This window comes from Pelecanus crispus, chromosome 3, assembly GCF_030463565.1.
Source record: "Pelecanus crispus isolate bPelCri1 chromosome 3, bPelCri1.pri, whole genome shotgun sequence".
In the NCBI taxonomy this organism is placed as follows: Eukaryota; Metazoa; Chordata; class Aves; order Pelecaniformes; family Pelecanidae; genus Pelecanus; species Pelecanus crispus.
This window is the reverse complement of record NC_134645.1, coordinates 22966580-22994192: the sequence shown is the minus strand read 5'-3', so window position 1 is coordinate 22994192 and position 27613 is coordinate 22966580. Positions and strand designations below refer to the sequence as shown.

At 39.3% G+C, this 27613-nt stretch overlaps 1 protein-coding gene across 1 annotated transcript in view; it reads left to right on the top strand.

Moving 5' to 3' along the window:
• PLD5 (phospholipase D family member 5) overlaps positions 1 to 25780 on the top strand; it is a 190140-nt gene extending 164360 nt beyond the window's left edge. The window contains exons 6-10 of the mRNA XM_075708055.1: positions 10735 to 10932; positions 14850 to 14989; positions 17094 to 17259; positions 23533 to 23647; positions 25545 to 25780. Of these exons, the coding sequence (XP_075564170.1) occupies positions 10735 to 10932; positions 14850 to 14989; positions 17094 to 17259; positions 23533 to 23647; positions 25545 to 25780 (855 nt within the window). The remainder of the gene's footprint in view (positions 1 to 10734; positions 10933 to 14849; positions 14990 to 17093; positions 17260 to 23532; positions 23648 to 25544) is intronic.
• The last annotated feature ends 1833 nt before the right edge of the window (positions 25781 to 27613 follow it).

Here is a 27613-nt window from a genome sequence, read left to right as displayed (position 1 = left end):
CCGCAGCCTACTTCTGGAGTTCAGCAGCTATAAGGGGTAGGCATGCCTGTAGAGTCAGAGCTCTTAAGACCAGTGTGGCCTTTTACAATCATAGAATCATTTAGGTTGGAACAGACCCTTAAGATCATCAAGTCCAAACGTTAATAATTTTGTTTGTCCTAGATAACAATACAGGCCTACAGTCTGACCCAGGAGTTCCAGCATCTGGCTCAACAGCTCGTGGTAGAGTCTTAAATAATCAGTAAACTTACATGGATGTAAGAAAGGCAGTAAATCCACCACTGCCCAAAAATGTGATTTATGTTGTGCTGAAAGAGAACTTGTTCATTAAAACCGAGCTGAATCTCTGAGGAGGAACTAATGTACTACAGTCTATTCTGTCATCTCCCACAAGAACTTGCTGGCAACTAATCTTGGTCATTGATGTTAATGAATGGAGGCAGATTCCTCTCAGAAGGATTTAGTTATTAGCATACCCCATCAGTCTTGTTCAACTAAAGAATTAAAATAAAAACATTAAAATAATCATGAAAGTGTATTCCCAATATGTGGTTCACCCACGCACGCACACTTTGATATTGCACGGACGATAGTTCCCTTCTAGATAAATATCTTCATTCAGAGCTGCCTTGACTCCAAAAGGTTCCCAAATGCAGCAGCCCAGTCACCTCCCACTTTAACGGTTGAATCCTTTCATGGAAAACTGGATTTGGTATTGTCCTGTGAAAAAGACACACAGTAAATCAGGCTGAAATACCGTGCCATAAATCTCCATGAGTCAGGGCAAGGAAGGACAATCGTTTCAGTCATTCTACAAAAAGAATAATGGTTCTGCAGTTCAGTATAAAATCTCATCTTTCTATATCCATAAGTCATCAAGCAGAAAAAAACAGATTCTGACAAAGTGTTCCCTCCATATGAATGTGCAGAGTTAATGGCATCGCTAAACCTTTTCAGATTTTGATATTGTTGTCATAAGCATCAAGGTCTAGTTTGGAAGTCATCATGCGGTCACATTTCTTAACTTTGCTAAGTAAACAGCAGTCACCAAAGCAGTGAAATCATTGACGTTTGCCTGGAACTGCTCAGTGGCAAACTCTTAATCCTTGCTTGAGGGAGGTGTACTGGGCAGGCAGCACATGCAAACAGAAATGTGAGATCTGTCTTCAGAAAATTGCAGAAGTTGTGAGAATCCCTGTATTGGACAATCAAGTTTTTCTAATCAGTGTAATGACTTATTAGGCATTTCTTTCAAATTTAATGGTATGGGAGATTTCTATGATTGGGTAGCAAAAGATTGTGTAAGTAGATCTGCAGCATAGCTACAGAACCTACATATGCCATATGTATATATACACCATGAGCATATACTACAGTTTCATGGTGTATGTTCTGCTTCAATGTATTGACAACATCTTTTATCATCTTTGTGACTTACGTTTTGTTACCTTTAACTCTGTATGTGCTGTAACAAAGAACTCAGTTTAAACAAAAATTGTGAGAAATAAATTTGATCTGGTTTTAAGACTGGAAGTTAGTGTTAATGCTGAATTGGAATAACAAGCTTTCAGGTATCTTTTCAGATATTTCTTTCCTTTTCCTATAAAGCTAAAGTGATTATTACCCACTATTGCAGATGGAAATGGCATCAAGTTGTCTCACACTTGTTTTATGTGGTTTTTTTTCCTCTTTGTTCTGTTTAGTGTTAACTTAGGTAAGAGCTATGCTGACTTTTATTAGCGTATTAAATCTCTGACATCTTTGGCACACAATACTTCTGTTTCTTGCGCAAGGGGTGTTACACATTATTTAGAAATAAGCAATTTTTACATCCACAGGGGCAGCATCTGCCATGATTTGAGATACGAGAAAACACGCAGGTCGTGACCTTATGCAGTAGGCAGATTAATATTCCTCTTTCTCATGATGATATAGCCATAGCATGCATTATGACTATTTGTTCATGTAGTAGCAGACAGCTGACACCTCAGCTGAATCCACTACTTCACCAAATACAAAGAGGCTTTTCAGATGACCCAAATGACCCTTACTTGTACGTGCAACATAGTGCTTCAGCAGAAAGAGGTAATTCAGGAAGCATGAATCAATGTGTTCCCAATTTTACTGTTAGAGTCAGGAGGCAAGAATATGATGTATTAATTTAATTCCAAGTTTTCTTCCTAGGAATATATACCAGCACCACATCTTTACAGGAGATATTTCTTCCACGTTGAAGCAGCCAGAAACACCACAAATATCTAAGGTGGCTACTCAGAAGAATAGGACAAAGAGACAGTATGGATTTCTGAAACAGATTTTCATATAGGCTAGCCATTGTCCTGGGCCTGCCTGTGTACTGTTTTGCTAAATTACCTCACCTACCTAAACTTCTTGGATCCTAGCTTACCTTAAGGTCCTGTACACTGAATTTAATCAAGGCTCAGTCAAAAATTAATTAGAGCCTTTAGCCCTCTGCTTACATCAAGGGAAGAGGTTTCTAATTCTGGTCAGGTAGCCCGGCAAGACTCAACAGTTACAGCAATAATTCATATGCAATGTCATTGTCCCAGTTTGTGTCCACAGCATGCCTGCCACCAATCCCTATTCGGTTTGCAAAAGGAAAACCCACTGTGTGTGTCAGTAATGTTATAAATAATGCATCCAATTAGTCAACTACGTGCTGTTGCATTTCCCTGAAGCCCATGAATCTGAAAGCCCCAAAGAACCTGTGCCCTTTGAGAGAAATGTTTTGACATAAATATTGCCCTTATTCTGAGGTCAGTCCTTTGCACTCTCCTCTCCCTGCTGTACAGCAGAAGACGTACAGAGGCTGCCCCTTGCAGCATTACATAGGATGAGAACAAATATTAAGAGCTCGTGCTGTGATTTCCAGCTGCATGAGGAGGATGCAAGATAAGGGCTGACAGGACGGGCTCCAATGCAGGAAAGATGGAAAGAGGCAGCCGGAGGTATGCACATGTGCGGGGTAAAGGAGAGTCCAGGCCTTTCCAGAAGCTAGCAGGATATTTCAGTTCACCTTTTAATTTTTTTATGGTTCCGCTGCGGGTAGTGAATTGTTTAATGTCACATGAATGACACCAGTACTGAAATGCGATGCGGCTTGCCAGCAGTGAGATGGAGGCCAGCACAAAGTGGTCCTTTTCTTCCCAACCTGCACTTTTCTTTGATATAAGGAACAAAAACTGTGTTTCAAAAGAGAAACAGAATCAAATTAGAATTCACATTAATTAGATTTCCTGCAGTAAAACAAGAAATAAATCAAACATGATCCTGGAAAAATGTTTTCTTGCAGTTGCAAGCTTACTTTTTCCCTAAAGAGACACTTGTGCTTGCTTTGAGGGGGTGAGGAAACTGTAAACTGAAAAGTCATTTGAAAATTATAAATTAGGCTGTGATTATGCCAAGTGATATTAATTATGCTGATAGACTATATAGCAAGGAATTTTTAACTGATTAAGTTCTGCCTTCTGGCTTGCTCTGACAAGTAGCAATGTGTCAGGCAAGGTTTGCCAGTAAGCCTCAGCAACAGCAGTAAGAAAGCCCAAACGTGCACTCTCAGTCCTGTGTTAGGTTCTACACGAACATCAACACAGAGTGGTCCATGGTTCAAAGAAATTGTATTTGTATTGTTTGTACAAACAGATTTATTTTTGTTGAGTTTTCTGTATCAACAGGGCAGATGGCTGAAAAAGAAAAATAATGATTTTTTTTTTTTTTTCCTAATGTGACAAGGACACAGGGGATCTCTGTTTTTCTGCTTTGAAGATGCATCGCTACCTCTTCTTCACAAACTTCTTTTTAAACCACACCATTTTAAAAAAAGCCCCCCTTCTGCCTGGGTGTCTAGCTTGCTTTGCATCTCAGTGGCAGTATCTTTCAGCAGAAATGAAACGCTTAACCTAATTTTTCTTTCAGCATGGTTTTCTTAAGATCAAGGTGCTATGCAAAATAATGGTGGGACTATCTACTGGACATAAGCTGAAGTGGAAATTAGTAGAGCATCACTTGCAGTTTTGTGTTTCTTGACCAGCAGAAAAAGAAATGGGACACAAAAATTACCAGTTCTGCTTTATTGTGGCAGCTTTTTGCCATTAGGTAATAAAAGTAAAAATAACGTATGAAGTTGTAATTTCCTTGGGACTTTTATTCTGCAAGAACCACAGACCCAAATCTATCAAATGTACTTTCTAAAGGTGAGAATTAAAGACCAGTGGACTGCTAGTGGCTGCCAATTCAAATGTACTTTATCAGTTCCAGTGGGGTACAGTCAGTCCACTTATGTCCCTTCCTTTCTTTCAGTGAGAGCATGTCATGGCTTTTTACCGACATTCAGTGCCAATGCTGGGTGCACTTTCTATCGAATGCATCACTGCTTCTTGGTCACATGCTCAGGTTTATTTCCAGCACAGTGGCTGGAATGACAGTTTTCCATTTTCAGTGATGGGATCAAGTTCCCAGCTCAGGTTGAGACTGCGTTCTCATGTCAAGCGGAAGGGACATTTTTCCGAGCTCAGTAGAAATTCTGTCTGCCAATTATTTTCAAATCATTTAAAACCAAGATGATAGAAAATTAACCTTTTGCCTTAGAAGACAGCAACGTAAGACCCACACAACTGTGGCACAGGGCCTGGCACAAAAGATATTCATGTGCAAGACTCACAAAGTGATTCACTGGAGAATCGTTAAGAGTTGAATCTAGGAATTTCAAAATACCGTTTATTCAATAAAAGTGTCTATAGAAAATAGCAACAATAGTTACAATGAGACAGTTAATCTCAAAATTTAATCTGTTTGAATTCTTTAAGTAATCTTCAAGAGCAGTTTGCGGTTTTCAAAATAACAGGGAATTCATGTAAGAACATTTATTGTGCCCCAGATGATTTCCGACATCCAAGATGCTGTTAATTTAATTTTGCATTTATTCACTCTCAGAAAGCTTAAGCTAGACAGTTTTACTAACTTTCTGAAAATACAGTGCTTTACCATTTGTATTAATCTTTTCTATTTCATATTTCACAACAGTAGGGTAGCTGCCATGTTCTTAGCAACATGGAAGGAAAAGGTGGAACTCAGAGCAGAAGCAGGACAGTGCTGGATTTGGATTTCACTGAATTACTTTTGATTTTAACATAACAAAGCTGTGAAGCCTCTGCACTGTATTACTAGCCAAGCACAGAGGGGGGATTTTGGCTGAGGATGCACAAGGGTAGGTTGTAATTTCTAGTGAAGTATTAGCTGAGGTACGTGCTTTTGCTGTTTTGGTGGTCTCTAACACCTGCACAGGTTTTGTGAGAGAAGAGCCAGGCAGCGTTGCAGCCTTCTCAGCCTCTTCAGCATCAGGTTGCATTTTTGGTTTACATCAAAATGACAACTATCTGAATGGGGTCCGTTACACTTAATGAATTTGTGATGAGCACTACTTCTGTAATCCTGTTATAGCAAAGTCTGCTACAACAGTCACATCATCAATACTGCCTGCGTAAAGCCACACTTTTTCCTTTCTCAAATCTCTTTGTCTCTCTGTTAGTGGTGGTCGCTCCCATCAGAACGCCCTTCCCCTCCTGCACCGACACCGCAGGCCACCACTTGGCTGTTACTTGTGGCTGGCGTGGGACTGGCGCACGTACCTGCTCAGCAGGTTGTGGTGAGAGGTAGAGAACAGCTGCACAGAAAGCAGCGATGCGAGGTATGATTGGAAAAGATGCCTTGAGCATTAAATGATACCAGGTGAAAACGTAAGGAGGCTTGCAGTAGGGGTCAGGTAAGACTGGTAACCAAGTGAAAAGGAACTGCATGTGTGGAGTGCAGGCTAACCAAATAATTAGAGCACACCTTACGAAAAGATAATGAGTTTACCACTGTAAATGTCTGTGGTCGGCTCTAAGGTGGTAATTAATAGATTGTATATTATTTTTCTTTAGAAACTATTGAAAATCTTAGGTCCTTTTAGGCCTTAGTAACTGATTATCATGCTTTTTGTTACTCCATTACTCACCCCTGTTGTGATTCTGGTTTTGCTCAGTCGTTCATTTGGAAATTGGTCATTAAAAAAATCACAGGGTTGAAAGAATAATTAAATACATTTTCAAACACAGGCAAATGGGAGATGCACACACAGTCCTGTATGCAAAAAGTCTGCTTAGTACATTTAATGTGCAATAGACTACCTGTAGTTAATCCAGAGTTTCTGTAGCACAGGCAGTGGATGCCCAGCCCCTGCCAGTGGCCTGAGCTTTTGGGCAAATGGCAGTTAATGCCCAAGGAGAGCTGCCTATCGTTTTCAGGATCAGGCTTGAGTGTGAGCAATTACTAAAAACTTTTTCTTTAAAATAAACTAACAAGGAGTTTTCTAAAGCCTCCTGCTACATTTGCCACAATTCAGATATTGCAAGCTGTGAACCAGATTGTGCCACTCCTATGTAGGTCAAATAGTACCTTGCCTACACAGTAGGGTTGTCTCTTAGAGTGTAGCTGAAGGTAAATATAAAACGCTCTGTCTAGTCTGCACAGTGCAGGGTAAGGGCATGTCATACACCCTGTCTAACCCACGATCCAAATGCATTTGAAAAGTCCTGCTAACATAGTTTCTCAGCTTATAAAGCTTACAATGTTATGTGTCCGCAACCTGTATTGTTTAGGTTCTTTTCCTGTGTTTTTCTCATTTTGTATGTGCCACCTACAAATGTACAAGGGAAAAGAAAAAGCAGAAATTCCTGTTTGTGAAATCCTGCTCTTTGTCCAGTCTAGTAAGGAATTCCCCCTCTTGTCATAAAAATCAGTATTTTTCTAGCTAGGCCAAATTTGTTAATTTTTGTAGCTTGAATTATTTCTGTAGTTAGAGCATTGTTGTACAATGGGTATGAACCACCATTTGAGTGGTGTAGCTAATTGACATTGAGTCTTGTGTAGCCAATTCACTTCTCTGGTGCTTTAAGAAAGCCCTTAGTGGCAAGAAAGACAAATGGTGATTTGGTAGCCTTTAACAGTTGCTCTGCACAAATGTAAATGTCATGGGGAACAAGGAAAACCAGCTCCCATGTTTTTCATTATTTGAGAATAGCACTCATGGTGGCTTTTAACAAAGAGGGAAAGAAACCTGCTCATGGGAGGACACAAGATTCTCTATCCAGAAAACCGTTCCTATCCCCACCCCCAGCACATGCCCTGAAAATATCACTCACAAGCAACTCTGTGACTTTAACATCTGAATATTTCAGTTCTGTTTTGAGGTAATCAAATTTGTGATTCTTTCTTTGCATTTCAGATTTATCTTCCTTAGTTTTATTAAGGTTTTGATTTCTTGAGATCTTCTTCACTTCAATTTTTCAGCTATGTTTTCATTACTATGTGAGTTGCTTTTAAAACTCAGGATGAAGAAATACTTCCCTTGCCTTAAGAGCTCTTGCCCTGAAGGATTTTACCTTAACAGATACCTCAGATGATGCTTAGCTGCAGGTTTCAGTCACTGCAAGCCAGGGAGCAACACTCAGATTTTGATTCTTTCAATATAAATGATTTTTTCTGCTTCTCCTCTGAGGCTATTTAAAAAAAAAAAAAAAAATATAAAGGCCTGTAATAACAGCAGCTCTCAAACTGAAGAGAAAGTCTTTTCCCTTATCTAGATGACATACCGCTTCATACTAAATCTGTCCCTAGCACATCCTTGCTGCATACTCTCTGCAGTGCCTGCAGGATGATAGGCTTTGTGATTAATTGGGAAAAGAGCAGTCTCTCCTCACCTCAGAGTATAGGAGTAAAAATATGCTCAGACGCTTCTGAAACAGAGTATTTTTTTGGTCTCCAAAACTGTTGGGGCTATTCTACAAGAAAGGAGGCAGCTGGGGTGTTACTGCATGCGTGTTTGTGTTGTTTCCATTTCAAGGTGACGTATCGTATGTAAACCAAGACAGCCATGAGGTGACAGGCTGACATCTAACCTGGTTTCCTAAGGAAATGCGGTCTGCGCAAGAAGCATCGGAGTGGCTGTCTGCCCTCTTCCAATAACTTTGAATCTACTTTCCAAGTTCAGGCAAATTTGAACTTACGTTCATAACAGCCTAATGGAAACAGGCAGCTGGGTAAAGAGGATAACTGTGCTTTCCCAGAGAGGGAAAGGAGGGCCCCAGTCTGTATGGTGTGCCAGGGACGCCCCGTGGGGGAGAGCTCTTGTCACAGCTTCAGAAGCAGGAAAACATTTGATCGGTGCTTGCCTCCAGAGAAGCTAACTGCAAGACGCAACGCCGCGGGAAGCCAGGGTTCATTACTGCGCTGTAAATACATCGCTTGAAATGGCTTCGTTCCAGTCTGCAATTTGAGCGTAACCGCGGCCAGTGAGTGAGTGACAGGGCCTGGTCCAGGGCACCACCTCGGCTCCTGCAGCCGCCCGCTCCCACGGGAGGCTGAAGTTCCTGCGCCGAACGGGCTGCTCCCTGTGCGCGTCTGCTCACGGGGAGAGGCTGGCGGTAAGGCATGGCTGATGCTTCATCTTACAGTCAGGCTAGGTGGCAATCTGTAAAAACTGCACTTAAAAAAAACCCATTAGTGCCCCCGGCTTCCTCCCCACCTCTGTACATGAGGAAGCACTTAGGCAGAAGGGCAATCCTTTAATTCGCAGGGAGAGGACACACTGCAAGCACTCCTGCTCCAAGGAGAGCTGCTCACGCGAATGCAATCCTGGCAGCTTCTGGTGTGCAGTGAGGACACTGTTTTATCTTTACTTTTAATGGAAGGGATAAAGTGGAATAGTAATAATGGGACTGATAAATGAAGGGAAAACTGTAACCACATAATTATGTCAGAATCAACTAACAGCCGTGAAAAGCCGATTAAACCACATTATGCAGATACATGTAACAATACTATTAGTTAGTCCTTTGCAATGGCATGCCTGGCAATTAAGAGAACAGTATTGGCAGCACACAGTGAAAACAGTGATAATGTACAGTTAAAAATGTTTGGACACAAACAGTGCATAGAGGACGGGGACAGCCTAGAACTGAATATAGGAGCATCCTCAAAGATACCAGCGCCCAGGGGAAAAACCAAAGATGTTATTCCAGATAGACTGTTTGACGAGGGTGTTGGGCATAGCTTGGAATAGTTTATATATATCATCAAAATTAATTTACTGGCTTACCCATAAATGAAAGGCTGCAGTGCAGCAAGTAGCCTGTATTTTCCAACTTTCCACAGATTTCAGGTTGTGCAGGCTAATGGAGGAATTCCATATTTTTTCTGAATTAAAGAAGTTTGCAGAAATATTCTGATTTAGGCAGTAAGAATATTAGGTAATGTTCCTGTGGTTGCAACTCTTCAGTAACCACTTGGGAATGAGATCGCTCAGTGTTGTATATTCTTATGTATGTGGTATTTCCAGGTCGGGGACCCACAGGAGGTGTCACCCATTGAGCTGCTTTCTCATTGGAGTACTGGGATTTGTTGTTTTCTTTCACCCACCATAGAAAGAGAGTTGAAGGTTCAATTCTACCCTTTGCCTCCCTTTCTCTGCCCACTCTTGCAGAGCGGTTCTCATCTGCAGTCAGGGAGAATTGCGCAGGAACAATGCAGATAATGAGAGGACAATAGCGTCTGTGACCACAGCAGTGCTTTCCTGAGCTATTACAAAGCAAAGGAAGGGAGAGAGTGTGCATGCGGTTCTGCTTTGATTACAGAAGCCAGGAAATATGTTTATAAATTAAGTTCTGTCAACAGCTTAAGTACTACGGATGTGCAATTAATGAAATCTCTGCTAAACCCCGATTTATGACCAGGAGACATGCCTTTACTTAAATGGAGAAGTGAGACTGTGTCCGTAGAAGGTTAAAGCATTTAATTGTACTATGATGTCTATATTTACTTGGGCTATTTTTCCTCATACTTTATATGTAAGGATGTTGATGCTTACAGAGTACTTTTCATGAGAGAAGAGTATCATTATCTCCATTGTTACATATGAAGAAACTGACACCCAGAAATTTGGAGTACCCTAGGTGAGGTACCATACCATAGCAATGGGGGAATTAAAACCCCAACCTTTTTGTGTTCTAATTGGCTATATTATATACTGGATCATGCTGGATTTAACAGCACAGTAAACTGAGCTACTGATAGTATTAAACACCTAGTTTTTCATCCTCTTATTTGAAGCTGGAGCATCATATCCGTTCTCCAGCAGTGAAATAACTTAAGTCCATTTCTTTCACCTTTTCCAGAACGCACAGAAAACAAATTGTTTCTGAGGCAAGAAACTGTCACTAGTAGCAGTGTGTGCTCCTACATCCTCCAGCAGAAAGGATGCTTTTCCTGTAAACAAAATAATATAAAAATACTAAATAAATAAAAACCACTCTAGCCAAGGGTAGTAAAACCTTGGGCAACACCTATAAAAAAATGGTGCCTATGACAAATGGGTCTCACTCCTAAGTTGCATTTGTCCATAAGGTGTGTTGTATTCCGTCAGGACACGCGGCTCTGACATGCACTGAACATACAAAGCCTGGTAGTTTTTACCCACTCTTGACTTTGAAAATTTAGCTTATGTGTTTGCCTTTAAAAGAGTATTGTTAGGAATGTTCTTGTAGTTGACAGTACTACCGCTGAGCTCAAGGCACGCTTCTGGAAGATACCCCTCAGACACTCTTATGTTCTTGCTACATACTTCCACAGATCCATCAGCCAAAATATCGCTAATGATACCAACTTTTAATTTCACAGATGAAGGAACTTGGTGTCATCGTATACAACTGTAGCTGCCTGGTCCTGGATTTACAAAGGATATTTGCCCTGTATAGCTCATTAAGATACAAGAATAAAATACCTCCAAGTTGGTCTAAGAGACTATATGGAGTGTACGATACTCAAAATAAACTGACACTGCAGCTGAACGAGACAAAATCAGAAGCTTTCGTGTCGGTAAGTTCCGAAATGAGCGGCAGAGAGGGAGGGAAGGGAAGAAACTTATTAAACCCACCAGATTTTTGGAAGACCTGAAAATTTCACATCTGCTTGCTCTGCTAATATTGTCCTTCACAAACTACAGAGTAACGAGACCAGGTTAGGTAGGTGTTAGTAGCAACTGTGAAAAGAATCTTAAGTGTCTTTTTACTGATATAGAGATGTTCACAGTTCACTGCAGTTAAGTCCCTCATAGTGCTGTGTTCTCCCTGACAGAAATTACCATGGATGGTAATTTTCATGAATAGGAACATATATGGTGTAAACTAAGCTATACTTAAGTACTTCTCTAAATTTGCCCTAACTGAAGAAGATGCACACTACCACTATGTCCTTAGCCAAAAGCAGCTACTAAAATTGAGATTCATGTGAGTGACTGGAAACTCAACTATAGAGATAAGACCACTACAGCTGTCACCTACACAAGACAGAACTTGATTGATAGTCTCGATAGTCTTATAATGCTGGAAAAACCAAATCATTCTGTTCTCTGGGCAAATGGTTATTCCAATAGGTATACTTTTGTGGGGAAGTCTGTAATTGAAAGGTTTTTTAGAAGTTATTTGCCTTTTCCTATGGTGCAGAAGAGACAAATTACAATCTGGTTTTTTTTTTTTTCATTCTGATTTCTGTGTTATTGTTCTTACGTGCAATTTGCCAGGACTGAAGCTGCTGCAGAATTTCATTTGTGCACTCTTCTTTTTCCTTTCTCTGCAATGTTCACTTTTCCTCTCACATTCAGAAAATGGTAGGGAGGCCCTTCAAATTAGCTCATTTACACTAGTGGATATGAGGTGAATGATTTGGAGTAAATGAACTGTTAATCAGACATCTAAAATGATACAGAATAAGCTTGATATCAGAGCTTGCATTTTTATCAGTGTTAATTTTATAAGGATTAATCCTCTTCACCCTGTTCCATTGAAAGCATTCATACTTCTGTAGAACTTTATCTACTTCAGCTTTATTTTTAAATGACATTTTAAAACTTTTAAAATTCAAGCAGCAATCCCCATGGGAGCACTGTGTCTGTGTTTTTAATGGGAAGAAATGAAGCAGTCCTTCATCTCAGCAGTGATGTAGCAAAACTGGAAAAAAGTACACAGAGAGATAGATGATGAAAGATGGACTATCTTTCATTTTTGAGATAATTACATGAGTTTAAAAACCCCTTAAAAATCAGGAATATAATGAAGTTTGCAAGAGTTATTTACCATTCTGTATAAAACAAGGGGCAAAACCCCATTGCTTTATAGCCAGTTATGTCTAAAACACCACAATGCATGTAGCACACTAAGTTGTACAGCCACTGACACAGGATATTGGCGCAGATGCGTGGTTATACAAGGCAGGGTTTACCTTCCCCTGCTGGGACCCACGCAACATTCAGGTGTCCAGGATTTTTCAAACTCCTACAATCGGGGGAAAGAGAGAGTTATTTGGAGTGAAAATCTGGAAGTGTCCAAGACAGCCAGAATTAATAGACGTTTGAAGAGACATTGATTCTGGAGAGTCTTAAGGACTAGCTTAAATTAGAGACTGACTTTCAGACAGTTAGCTAAGGAGCTGTGAAATGAACTCCTACTCCCTTCTAAGTAATCTGTAAGAAATGGAGAAATCCTGCTGAAAGTCAGTCCTAGAGGGGCACACAGTAAGGAAAGCTGGGCAAAGCCAACTTTAAGGAATGTGGGATCCTAGGCAAAGACAGGTGGAGAGAGGCTTTACAAAAACTGCTCTTCTGCAGTTTATGGAAAGTTCACTTCCTCCTTGGCATTTGTATTTTCCTTTTGTGTGGGCAACAAAGGCCTCTTTCTCTTGAACTTCCACTTCAGAAAACAAAAGGAAGGAGTCGCTGGTACTCCAGAATCTCCAATCAATGAAGTCCCACTCCAAGAGCTATCTGAATTTGTAGCCACAGCCAGTTGAGCTGGTTCTTCCTTCCTGAAAACAGGCTTTCTGATAAATTTCTCACCTACTAGCAAATTCTCAATGTTCGCCAGCATGCCCCTCTGGATGGCAGCCCTGGAGCTGCACTGGACTGGTTTGGTGGAACCAGGTCTTATGATCACTGTCTGTTCCTGAACTAGTGATAAGAAAAAAGTCTCCACAAGCCAGGCAGTTCTCTTATTGCCATCAGTGCCCTGTCTGTGGGCAGGGGGGTGGTGCTGCCTTGCTCGGTGCTGCGCCGCTCCTGCCCCCAGCCCTGTGCTGCCTCCCGTTCGGTCTGGGGGAGCACCCCCCCCGCGCAGGGGCATGGCGAGGTGCTGTTGCCCAGTGAGAACACAGGCCTGTTTCTGGTGGCTGAAGAGGAGTATCAAATGGGTATTGGATCAGAACAGCAAGTACTATGCAACTAATACTGAGAGAAGTACCAAAATACTTTTTTATGACCACGGGGCGTTGGGGGGTCAGCCGTGCCACAGGGTAACAAGTGGCATGCCCAAACACAGGTGTTACAGTGAGAACTTTAACATTAGTTTTTCTTCTAATTATCTTCTAAGTATCTTTCACTTTCTGGTCTTTATATAGGACGCATCTGAGAAAGACAATGCATAAGAATTCCATTCTTTAGCTTTTCTGCAACTTAAGACTTCAAGAAAACAATACGAGTGTAAGAATAAAATCTCAATGCAACAGCCTCTTAAAAGTTTCAGATAACAGATATAAATTATGTTTAACGAAATCACTTTACACTTTTCTTGAGCTGAAACTCATTCTTTGGAAACTTATTTCACTTTCAATGTTTGTGCTGTATAAAACAACAAGCATAACACAAAGACATTGATTTTTTTTGTTTGTTTGTTTTGTTTTGTTTTGTTATTCTCGGAAATCATGGCTATAATGTTGCTTAGCAACAAAATCGTCTTCCAGGCTGGCTGATAAAACATAAGAGGTTTTGGTTGGTTTTCCTGGTGCTCAGGAATGGATCTGGAATACTGGTCTTGGAATCTTGCTACTGTTCATTTTCTAATATTTTCTGAACTTAGTTGTAGTAATTCTTTAAGAACGCCATTCAATGATTAAGAAACCAACCGTGATAGGCATTGTATTGAAAGAAAAGAAGACTAATCAAAACCCCAGGATCTGTCCCTAAAGAAAACATACTAATCTAGACGTCAGCTGCCACCCAAGCAGGTAACAAAGGTGAGAAGGTGGTACAGCAGCAGGAAGGCAGTGGTCTGGCAGGGCTCCGCATCTCTCTCCCTGCTCAGGCAGAAGAGCACAAAGTCCTGGGCCTCTCTGCCCCAGCCAGGTGATTCCTGCTGGCTTCGCCTTGCTGACAGACACATACAACACCCCCAGATACAAGGCAGAAAAGCTGAAATCTGGGCTTACCACTTACTGGCTCAGTACCAGGTAAAGAGTTAATTTATACCTGAAGCTCTGCTTTAAAGATAAGTTTATTGCAAAACTGCAGTGCCTCCTGGTGACAGTGACTGAGTAAACGGTGCCTTTGTGTGGAACTTTAAACAGAACTGACATGATAGACTTAATTCTTGGTAGCAAGTGGTGGATCAGGCTCATGTGGCAAGAACACAGATATTACTCCATCTAATAGTTAGTCATGGGACTCTTTGGAACAAAATTCTCTGAAATGTAACTTCACCTAGAGCTTCTTTGATGACAGTGGATGTTTTGAAGTTTGTGTCTTCCGCATTTTACCCATAGTTATATCTAAATGTTGAGGCTTTCAAGGGGAAATTAAGCAAATAACTCTCCTTGGTACCTATGAGTATTCTAGCAGGACAGTTGAAGGTATCAGTTAATATTCTCTACTAAAATAAAGGATACCACTTGCCATCTCGAGAAGAATGAGGGGCAGAGAAAATAAATCACGTATTTTAAATGACATATTTGAACTTTTCCCTTCGCAGAATTCACCTAAACTCTTCTGCCCAAAGGACAGAGTCCTGGATATTGAAGCTATATACAGTGTTATCGATGATGCGAAACAGTTTGTATACATAGCTGTCATGGACTACTTGCCGATCGTCATTGACACCAATGCTAAACGGTGAGTGTCCATGCCCAGGACTAGTGCATTATCATAATGCCAATGAGGCCTGCTGGAGCAAATGAACCCACAGGAGATTAGTTACTACTGGGGACCAATTTCTTGGGGCCCAATTCTGCTCTTATTGAAATCAGTGAGAGTTCTGCCATTGACTTAAATGGGAGCAGAATTGGGACCTAAGAAGACATTTCCAGTTCTGGGTCCTAAGCTTTGGATCTGCCTGTCGAAGGAGATCAGAAATTGTCTAGTCTGACCATCTGCAAGTGACTGGGACCCAGCAATACAAGAACCTGCTTATACATGAATCCTATTTCTTACACTATTGTATTCACTATCTTGATACCACAGCTACTGGCATTTTATGAGTATCATACAGATAGTCAACATAAGTGTGTGTGCGCGTGTCTGTTAAGAGAGAAATAACATGTTGTGAGTTCTCACATACAACGTGGGAGATGGCATTATTTTATGGAAATATACATACACATGAAAATTCCAAATTCAGCACAGATTACATTTGAATTGTATCACATTTTGGTTAAATGAGAGTTGCTAAAAACAAACAAAACCAAATAATTTTTAAACACACTGTTTGTATGGACCACTAAAAAGCACTCATGACCCGAAACTGGAGCCACAGTGTCATAAAACCATCCAACTCAGAAGGCAAGGATCCAGTGGCCCCTCCCACTCTCAGTCTCACAATGAATTGAGCATCTAGTAAAGCTCACCGTTCCCTCCATGCACTTTATCTGAACACAGTTAAGCCAAACTAAACATGTGGTTATGTGCTTTTTTCCAGTTTTGCATAATTAAAAATGTTTTGTTCACTTTTTTCAAACACTAGCGATCATTTGACTGATATCAAGCATAAGCTGTTTCAAATCTACAAGAGGGTTTTTCTGAAAAACTCATTATGTACAGCCTCTATTGCAGTGAAAGAATCGTGGGTAGCGCTGTAGGAACCTGTTTCACAATATGCATCCCTCGTGTTTCTCCTTTATGTTGGAAAGAAACTTAGTATGTAGAACCATTACAGTGTTGCAGTTGATGTTATCTCCTATAGTCCTTCTTACTTTGTTGTCATGGCTGAAGAATTCAGAAATCTACTGGATTAGGGAGATCCAGGGAAGCCAGCTGTATCAATTTTTCAATATTTTTCCTACAGCATGGCTTTGTGTTTGAGGCACTGCCACAGCTTCCCTACCTTGTCCGCTCCCAGTCCTCACTTGTAAGTTGTTTTCTGGCATTGTAGAGCTCAGACTTCATTAGGCCAAATGCCTTGATGCTGCTGGAATAAAGAAAACATGCATTTTCTTTGCCTAATTCTCCCTGTCCTGACCTGCTCCCACCAAAGCTCAGGAACACCTAGCTAACTAGCGACTGTGAGAATAGCACCACAGAAGCCACCATCCCATTCATTCATGACAGAATTTCTGCAACCCTCCGCAGAAAAAAGGTAGCATCCTCCTTAAACGGCCCATCATCATCTGCTCCTGAAGGATGCAGGCACCCTGCATAGCAGCAGCTCTCCTTTTCCCACGCAAGAAATTAGAGGAGGCATTCCAGTCCCCAGCCTGTGTGGTCTCAGTACAGAGGACAAAAAAAAAAGGATGGCAGTCAGGGAGGGAATCCAGTTTTCCTGATCCTTGTGTAACCAACAGAAAATCCTCCTCGACCCTCTGCCTGGGCTGGGTAAGCAGCACCCTCTAGCTGTAGCTCGTTCTGCTGGGTCTCTGGCACCGCAGGAGCTCCGCTGCTCTCGCCACAGAACTCTCCCAGCTATGGGTGGACAAGGTACCTGTATTTTGTGCAGGTGTTTTGGCAGCTCTCCGTGCACCTATGCAGATGGAAGATGTGCTCAACCATCCACAACCTCGCTGTCCCCCACAGTGACAGTTTGGGTGCAGGGCAGAATGACACAAAAAAGGATGCTGGCAGATCCGTTCAGTGAGAATCCCTTTAAATGAGAACAGCATTCCTTCAACAGAAAGAAAATGCAATTCGCGTGTGTTTGGTGTTCTCTATGATGTCTAGACTTGGCTGCAGAAAAACCCAAATTATTTTTTAAGTTCTCTGAATATATTGTATTTTTTCTCCACAGGTACTGGCCATATTTAGATGGGAAGATAAGAGAAGCGTTAGTTTTACGAAGTATTAAAGTACGCCTTCTCATAAGTTTCTCAAGAGACACAGATCCCCTTACTTTTAACTTTGTTTCGTCTCTGAAAGCTATTTGCACTGAAGTTCCAAGCTGTAGTTTGAAAGTTGTAAGTATAATCCATATTGCTTTGAGATCTAAGATATTTCCCACCCTCTAAAAATATCAAGAAAAATTCCCAACTGAGAAGTGTTTTCTGTTAGTATCAAAGCCTTTAAATTTCATTAAGTAACATAGGAAATGTAATATAATGAACTGAATTTATTCCTAGTAGTAACAGACATAGAAATTAAGACAGAAAAATAGGATGATGCCAAAAGGCAGTCTGTGTGGTGGACAGCCTGTGTAAAACACTACATCTGGTCTTTCACAGCAAAGCTAATGGAGTGAACCGTAGACATATGTCTTTTTTATACTGGCTGAGAAGAGTAAATGTGACAGCACAGAAATGTGTTTTAGTCTGGATTCGTGTAACCTTACTGTTCAGCTGCGTAAGCATCTACTTTTCCTTTAGTCAAGTACAAAGTACAAGAAAAAATAATGAAGATTTTACATGAAATTCAGGCTACAAATTCAGAACTGTGAAGACTAGGACAACCATTATGAGACGACATTAGACACGCAATACAGGAAAGTGAGAAATACCATATATGGTACATTTGTATTAGAGAACAGAGTGTATGGTAAGTACTGCTTTCAATTTGATACAGTTCATTTTTACGAAATTGAGGCACACTGAAAATCCGCCATCTTGGATCAATTCATCGTGGATCAATTTCTTTTTGGGTTGGGTTTTTTTTTTTTTTTTCAGATAACCATCTTAAATAACCTGCTGAATTATTTTCACCTCTTAAATTGATAATCCACTAAATCATTCTGGCTTTTTAAAATCGACAACAATTGTAAAAAACAAGTAGTATTTGTGTTGTACACACTAAGTGGTATTTATGCATATCGAAATAGGGATTTTTTTTTTTTTATAGCATACACTGTTATTACAGGTTTCCTAGGTAAGAAGCACTGTAAAGTGTGTTTTTAAGTTAAAAAGCCTATACATGGCTGACACTGCTTAAGCCACTTCAATTTTTAGTAACTTCTAGACTGTTCCGTATTTATCATCAAAATTCCATTTATGTATTCAAAATTATTTTTTATTTAAGTGGCACCTACTAATGCTCTACATACTCGTATCCATTTCCATCTATTTACAGCAGGTAAAATCTTTAGTACAGAATTTATCTTGTCAAGAACTAAATGCTAAAAGGAAAAAAAAATATTTCTAGACATCTATTCTAGGTAGATAGTCTAGCTAGACTCTCTGCAGTTAGAAAATACAAATACAACTTCCAGTAAAAAAATGAGACCACCCTAGATTTAAACAGTTGTAAAGGTACAACACACCTCAGTTACCTCTGTGCTGTGCATCACGTATTCCACACACTGGGTAAGTCATGCCTTAAATACGCCTTGGTACAAGTAATAGCCCAAGGCTCATGGTTTACTGGTAATCTATTTGATTTTGGTTGACACTGTGCCACAGGCTCCATCACAGCACTCCTTTACTTCACCAAGCATGTCAGGTGAGCACTGTTTTTTTTTTTTTAAAACTGCATTTCTTTTGTATTCATCTGTTCTAGACAGGATCAAAGAAAACTATGTGTGTGTATGGGGGAGAAGGAATAGGCTAACAAGGTAAAAACTAAACTTAAACCTTTTGAATTCTTGGAAAAAAACTGCTTTTCCCTTTTCGTTCTGCTTTGGGTATGAGAAAACATAGAGTCAAACTAAACTCTGTACAGAAAATACTGTCATGCAGACATGTATTGTAGGTGTTGATACACAAGAACACTGAAATGTTAAGAGAACCTTGAGTTACAGATTCTGATTGAAATGGTACTTCAAATTGCTAAGCTGCCCCAGTACCTCAATATTGTTGTGACAGAAATGCCCCCCCGCCCCGCCTTCAGTTCTCTTGGGGATAATATATCCGAGTCCCACAAAGCATTTTCAGTAACTTTTGTCTTTCCTTTAGCTTTTGATTCCTGTGATGTGCCTTGTCGTGATAATTTTCTTTTTTTTTTTATGCCTATGGAAAGACCAGTTTGGCTAGGAAGTTTCCAGCGAATGCCAATGGCTTGCTGCAGCTGCAGGGTACACTGCCAACGGCAGCAGCCTGAAGTACATGGTCATCCTGGAGAAGGCTGATTTAATTTCTCAGTTAGATGGGAATCTCTTCCCAATTTCCCCTGGTCTCTGAGCAGGCTAATGGAAGTTTTGGTATTGCCTAACTGCAAGTATATAGTTAGAAACAGGGCACTGCAAACCTGTTACGCCTAGCAGTGGCCTGATCAAAACCAGCCGCCAACCGCTGTGCGTGTAATTTTTCAGTCTGCTGTTGAGGTCAGGAAGGCAGGGACTGCAAGACACGATTTCCTAGTTGCGAACACTGACTTGTAACAGTGTGCTCTATCTAGAAGCAGGGTTTTTTTTCTCTTTCGCTACAAAACTTTGATAATACTGGGCAATTAGCATCAATGCAGTTAGAAAGCGCTTAGTCCCTCATTATGTGTTCCTCAGCATCTTGCTTGGAGTCCAGTTCACATAAGCATTAATAATTATTGGATTCGACTGAAACTGCTTTAAGAGGGCAAACTCAATACAAGTTCTCGGAAAAAATGATCACTGGGAAGAGCTCACGAGGAAGCAGCTTTGTTTGAGGAGTAAATAAATGCTGTAAGCACACAGCCAAATGTCAAGCAGTAAACTGCTGCTCATTCAGGGAGCTCTGTCCTATGCACTGAACCACGTGTGGTCATGAAATTAAAGCTTGAATCACAAAGGGTAAACTCAAGGTGAAGAGCTCACTGTTGTGCTTCTTTGGACCTTAATTCCAGAACACTTTAAGTTTTGTGGGCTTGACCTTGTAAATGTGACCTTGACCTTATGTGCGAGAAAGCTCAGTCTGACTCTCCAAGGAGCAGTACAAAGGGGCCAGCTCTGTTGGGTGCAGTGCTGAGCAAAGGCGCATGTTTTTGAAGGGCCCACAGAAAGTATGAACTAGAACAAAGTGTCTTTAGACAACTGGGGACCAGGAAGGAGTGGCATGGAACAGACATATCTACAGCACAGGTTGTTCTTGAGCCTCCACATGGATCTGGTTTTGAGTTATGCAGGTGTATTCCTGCTAAGGTAAGAGGAAGGAAAAACTGAACCTTTCACTAATTCTCAGAAAGCCAGAAATGCCCTACAAGTAAACAAAGTGTTATGAATTAACTATGAAACCTTTGCTCCTAAGCACTAATTTAATTTTAAAGCTCTAAACTCCTAAAATAAGGATGAACAAGATTAATGAAATGTTAGCAACAGGTGGTGTGTTATTAACACCATACTTCTGCTAAGGCGCCTGTTGGAGAATGTTCGGCTGTGCTACTTAATGCCAGTCCTGGTTCACTTGCTCATCTAAGCTACATTTGTGTATTCTGTTTGTGAGGGCAGATGAGTTTCCCTACCAGTACCTGTACGGTCAAGGAGTTAATGGTTTCTCTGCTGTTGCTGGAGAACACATTACATTTTCAAGCCTTCTATCTTTTCCTGCCTGAATCTGAAGTTTTCGCTCTTACAAAGTTATTACACAAGCAGAACACTAACATATGATTTTTCAATTCAGCACATCTGCTGAATCTATCTCAATTTGACAACTCTAAGCTTATACGATTATTGTGCTTGACTATTTTTACATCAAGGTATGTAATTTTTGCTAAATCTCCTAACACTGGGAAGATGACAGCTTGTTATGTTTTGTTTCCTAGCACTGAATACTTTACCCATCTGCTCGTTTTCGACTATTCCCTACAGTAGTAGTATTAGTCACACAGTATCTTCCACATCCCAGTGAAGAGCTACTGCAAGTACCCTTGATGGTCACCTTATGGCTAATTGTCTCCCGTCCTGTTTTGTTGCGCCAGGAAAAACATGACCATTTTCTTCTGGCTTTATCCAAAAATTCAAGACCCTTTCAGAAAGATTCAGATCCATCTCTGGCTTTCTAAGTACATACTTTCTGCAGTGTGTGTGTGTTTGTAGAGCAGTTCCTCAGGCACACAGTTGCATTCTTGATGTTGTCTAAGAACTAATGCCTAATATCTAGTAAACTCTCCTTTACAGCTGCGAAGATGGTTTGTTCTAATTCTTTAAAAAGTGTAATGCTGTAGTTGTTCGTGATGTTAATCACTAAATCTGTAGTTAAAGGTATGATTTCTCCACGCAGCTTTGTTAGCTGTGAATATACAATATAAATACAATATAAATCTCATTTAAAGGACAGATACTACAGTTTTACATGCAACAATCTTTTTTAATGTCCTTTATAAAGCAATCACTCAAACAGTTTGGGTGGTTGTGCTTGTTTCTAAATTCAAAAAACTAGCTTTGGAATTTTGCTAGTATTTGAGCTCATAGCACAAATTAAGCTGTGGAAGATAATGCCATGTACAGGTAAGTAAGCATGTGGCCACATACAAAATTCAGAGACTGTTTAAGGAAACAGCTTTGTGAGAGTTATTGATCATAAAACTGCACCACAGTACCATCCACTATTTGGGCACTGAAAAAATACAAATTCTTTGAATTTTATTTCTAGTGCACTAAAAACCTGCTTCAGCCCCAATAAACTTTCATCATTGCCGGGAGGTGGGGGGTGTCAGTTCAAGAACAGCAAGTCTCCTCAATGATGGAATCAGCAGGAGCCTGAACTAGCCTTGGTATTTTACACAGAGTTCTTCCAAGCAGTTTTGGTACAATCTCTGACAATGTAAAATTTACCCCAATATATTTTCCAATGGGGAAAAGAGAGATTCTGACAGAGTCCACAGCATAAAGTGTTAGGTAAACAGCAGCCTTTGGGCTACTCTACCTTTTGCCTGCAACTAAACCATATTAATTAGTTTCGGTAATACTGATTGCAGATAAGCCGGTTCAGAAATTAGAGTCCTCAAAGGAAAACCAAAGTGTAACGATCGAGACTGATAATTAAGAAGAGGTATTTTTTGAGTATTTATATGTAGTTCTGAAGCAACCAGTGGTATAAAACCTAAAGCTGGCGTTCCTTGTAATCATTAACAACACATTTTGCAAGAGTCGAGCAGTTTACTGCAGACCAGCTTGAAGACCTGCATCATCAGCTGGGTAAAGAATGCTTTATAAAACTAACTGCCTGTGTGCTAAGCTTATACTCTTATTTGATTTAATCAAACTGATGCTGTAGTCTACCACAGAGATCACTAGATTTCAATAATGAATTTAGTATTTTACAGTTGGGTTTTCAAAGTAGTAAGATTATTCTGAAAGACATAACCTCCATAACCTAAAAGGATTCATTCAAGGTTTCAATCAAAAAGACCACTGGTTCAAGAGATGAAATTTGTGTTATGGAAAACAGACCCCCCAAGAATAATCAAGGAGTTTTGGGGTGTTTTTTCTTTTTTTTTTTAAATACTATTTTGCAATGTCTGAAGTGGGTGCAGTATATAGCCAGTTACTTTCATCAGTAATGCATTGTGAATTAGGTTTGTTCTGAAGACCTACGCCATCACTTCAATCAAAGTTTCCCAATCTTGCAGTAAATACCTTTTTTTTTCTTTCATCATGTTATTCCCTACTTCTGGTTTTGGAATCTGTGTCTAGCTATTAGTTGCCTTGATGAAACAAACAGTACTTAGATTTGTACTGGAAATCTCATTTTTGTCTGGCACTGATGCAGACAAGGAGTGCGTATAGCTCCAAAATTAAAAAAAAAAAAAAAAAAAAACCAAAATCAAAAAATCTAACTCAGACTTCACCCTTTAGGGTAAAACAGATGCATTTTCCTCTTGTTGTCTGGTAAATTTGATTTCTCCATATCAGATTTAATCCTGAGAAGTTTCTAAGTTTCTGAAATCAGCAAGTTTCCTGTTGGAAACTATGCAATGTATAATATAGAGGTATTAATTCAACTGTTTGTGTGCCTGCCAATCTGGATCCTGAAGCAGACTTCAAACCCCAATGTCCCTTGATGAATGAGGAAATGAGCTAAAGAAAAGTTCCTGGCTCTTATCATGCAGAACACAAAGATGAGGGGTTTTTTTATTCATTTCATGGCCTTTACTACCTGGCACTGTATTGCTTTTAGTATGCGGTAGCCATATACTTTGTATAGTCCAGAATTCCAAGGCGTAATGAGTATCACAAATTATGAGAATTTAGTAAGAAATACAGTGGCTACAAAAACTCAAGCTGTTCTGTAGCACTAACTCATTTTCAATAAAGAGTAGAGAACAGACCATATTTTTTCTGTCCATTATAGAACGGTTTTCATTAACCTGCACTCCATTCTATTTTATGGCAGAAATTCTTTGATCTTGAGGAAGAGGGTGCATGCTTTCTTAAAGAACAGAAGAACGCTTCCCTTCCCAAATTAAATCGTAACAAATATATGGTGACTGATGGAGCTGCATACATTGGTAAGTAACCACATCTTAAGAAATTCTAGTTTGTAGCCAAAAACCTGAAATAGCACCCATTTGTATAAAAGGAATCTACAGCTGATATGCTTATTAAGTTAAAATAATAGTTTATTTCTTTGGGAACCTGGATGAAGACTGAACTTTGAGCCTCTTCTCATTTAAAAACTCTTTTTTTCCCTATGAATCAGTTTCTCAAAAGCATTTACTGTAATGACATTTCAGACACCCTCCTAACATTAGGTATGCATCTAATTGGTATTTTGGGTTAAAGGTGTAAAGTCTCTGTATGGTATCTAGCAAAAGTCTATTATCAGTCAAACGCTCATTGAATGCAGGCTAAAAACTACCTTTTAAAAAAATCTGACTGCTTGAGCTGTGCATGAGCTGCAGGACCAGAAAACTGCTACTGAATTAAAAAGTAATTCATGAGATTTTATAAATTCAAGAGAGAAAACACGCATTCTAATATGCTGCGGCTTGACACTTTAGTAGCTTACTTCCTCACCCTGACTTACTGCAAAGGGCTTAAAGCCAGTCGCTGCAGAGGCGGTGAGGGAGGGGACGGCCAAGGTTGCAACCCAGAAGCATGCCCACGCACACATGAAGAATGGAGAATCCCAAGTAGTGCAGAGATACAGTCAGAGCTACTCTGAAAAGCTCGCCCTGGTGGGCTCTTAACACACACTCTTCTCTTAACATATCCAAATCATTTTTCACGTCAAATAGTGCAGCTTATTCCTCTCTCGTCTCCCAAATGTTTTACGAGCCCCCCCCAAATATTTTTTTAACTCCATTTTAAATTCCTTCCAATAGCCAGATCAAATTTCAGTAACTTATAACTTGTCTACACAGCATGGATTCTTAGCTGAGTTGGTTTTTTTTCTTTCCCATTGTCCTTACATCCTTAGATGCATATAAAGAAAGAAAGAAAGAATCAAAGCTGTGTGAAAGTAACACCAATGCATGTCAAGGACCTGATATATCTTTTACTTGAAAGCATAGGAAAAAATGTCCCTTATGATGAGGCTTCAATTTACCATCCTTGACAACTTTAGGATGCTTAACATTTCCTGCTGAAGTATCTGAAATGACACTGAAAGGAAGGGAGTAAGTTTCTCATATACCTTCATGTTTTATGTATGTTCAGATACTGTTTTAAAAGATGACCTCTAGTAACAGCATTTTTTTTTCTCCATGTTATAAATGTACAACTTAAATAGTTATAGTTCTAGTGAAATAAAAAGAAATAACTGAAACACTTGGTTTACCTGTTTTCCATTAATCCAATTATCTTCTTTGCCTTGTGGTCACCAGGATCTGAAATGCTCATTCATTACCTTAGATTTCAACAAAGGTGGTAATAACTGGCATAAAACAGTAAACCCTGTTTTTCTTTCCTGAAATAGTATCTATCAGTGGGTAACCTGTAAAAGATCTATTTGTTTGGCTCAGCATTATGGAGCAACCAGTCTCCATCCCATCTAATTTAAATTGTTTATACAACAAAAAAATATTTTCATTCTTGGCACTGAAAAGGCTGATGAGGAAAGTAAATGGAGTAATAATACAATATATTCAAAAGGAAGAGCAAGTTAGTTTTGAATAAATAAAAGAACCTGTTTTCACTTATGAAGGATTAGAGCTGTTGAACTTCCAGAAATGATCTGCGCTACACACTGGTATGTAATGGAGCTTTTTCTTTTCTGCTAGTATAGAAAACTTGTGTCCATCTCTGCCCAGGTGATACTGGATCATGCTGGATTGCCTTTAGGGAGATTGGTTTTTTGTGGTTTGGGTTTTTTTTATTATTATTATCTATTTGTTTTGTGTGGGTTTGTTTTTTTTTTTTTTTTAATGTTAGAAACTCATTGTATATTCCTGCCTTTACTTGTAGGTAATTTTGATTGGGTAGGAAATGCTTTTACGCAGAATGCTGGAGCTGGCCTTGTTATCAACCAAGCAGACGCGGGGAACAGCACAAGCATCATTAAGCAACTCAAGGCTGTTTTTGAAAGGGACTGGTATTCACATTATGCCAAAAGTTTACAACCAACAAAAATCCCAAACTGCTTTAATCACAAACTTAACAAAGCAACATCAAATAAGACTGCCATGAGCAATGTGAATTAGAAAGACTATTTTACTGTTTAGTATGGCAATGAAGAATTACATTCGGGTGTAGCCCTCTTTCATATTTACAGATAAAAGACTTGAAAGAAAACGCAAAAAAAAAGTTTGGTTTGGGGGGGTGTTTTTAGGAAAAAGCACACTTATATACAAACTGTCTAAACTATATTCTCTATATTGAATTATTTAAGACTTTCAAATTTGTTACTTCTGACACTGAATGTCATTTCTGCTTCCATGTTAATTTTCATGTTCCGCATTTGAATTTAACAGCATGTGTCAATTTTTCTGTTTCAGTTTTAGGACTTTCCCTAATTGCCATCCTGGCTAGAATGAACCTTGAGGCAAAACCAAAATTCAAGCTATGAAATGGCATTCTAAGATCAGTTATTATTGACATACAAGTAGATGGTAGGTTTACTGTATTAGAAAACATAAAGGAATAAGCAAACTTTTACCCATATAAATCATTCCCTTTAAATAAATACCCAGCCATGCAAATATTTCCTAGTATTGAGCATTTAGTTTGAGTATCACTCTTCCATGTCTTCTAACTAGCCTTAAAATACATTAGAGTTACATGACTGGTAATTCATTCATCTCCTAAAAGTATGAGAAGGTTTTGAGGGATTGGGGTTGGCCTCATCAAATTTGCCATAATCCCTAAAGCCGCTCAGATAAATGGATTTTTTATCAAAGTAATGTGGACTCCTTTCAACATAATAGTTATTTCCAATTATATGTGTTTCATCTAACTATGAAAGTCTCTGGATTAATAGCAAAGACCTAGGACTGATTTTATTTTTTTCCTAATCTCTAGAAAATTTCCCAAGTTAAATATTTATCAAGTGTGAGTCAGCAGTTGTGCGATGACTCATTATCAAACCAATGCATATATAAAAATTAAATACTGCTTTTTAGGAAGGTCAAGGGTTATGCAAAATCATGCAATATATGTTGTTAAATGATCATAGTAAATTTGTTTGATTTTACACCTGGAAGTTTTTTCTTTTCTAACTTTTACTTAAAAAAAAAAAATTGTGAAATGGCATTTTTTGTTAAAATGTCATCCATACAGGTGAATACATCAGCACAAACAGAAGTGTGATGCCTTCATTTAGGCCACAGTTTCAGTTGGTGTTAATAGTGTGCCTCTACAAACACAACTCAGCTGCACCAAGAAGCAACTGTTTTGTAAAAGTGTGAATTTGCTCTTTAAAAAAATACATATAAATGTTTGACAACAGATTTTTCTCCAGTCAGAGCTGTAATAGCTTAGTTTCGTAATAAAAATATTTCATTACTATCCTTCTGCTTCTGTTGAAGAAATATGGCCGCAAAAGCAAACTGTGTTCTGCATTTTGTTAAATATTCACAGAACTTTTTCCGAAACGCAGACTTTTCTCACCTGGCTGTACATTACTGAAGGCACACTTTGAAAGCATTGGGCAAAAAGAGAAGGAAAACCAACTATGTCCCAATGTACTATTTTAATCTTAAGAACAAGTTAAAAACCCACCTTGACTTTCAAAACACAGATTTCATTTACAAGGCTAAAAAAACGTTCAAATTTATTATGAAGTAAGCACAGCTTAGGAAAGTCTAATAAGGTAACATATGCACAACTTCAAATTACCAGCTAGAGACACACCAACAAACTAGTTGTGACAGCAAAAGGCACACTTTTGACAAAGAAAGTTTTCTTTTGCAATTGCCAAGATCTACATCATTTACTGAAAATAATGACATAACAAAAAAAAATTTAAAGTTGTCAACTTTTACAGAAAGATTCTGCACAGCTCTAATGCTGAAAAACATCTTCTGATACTCAGATAA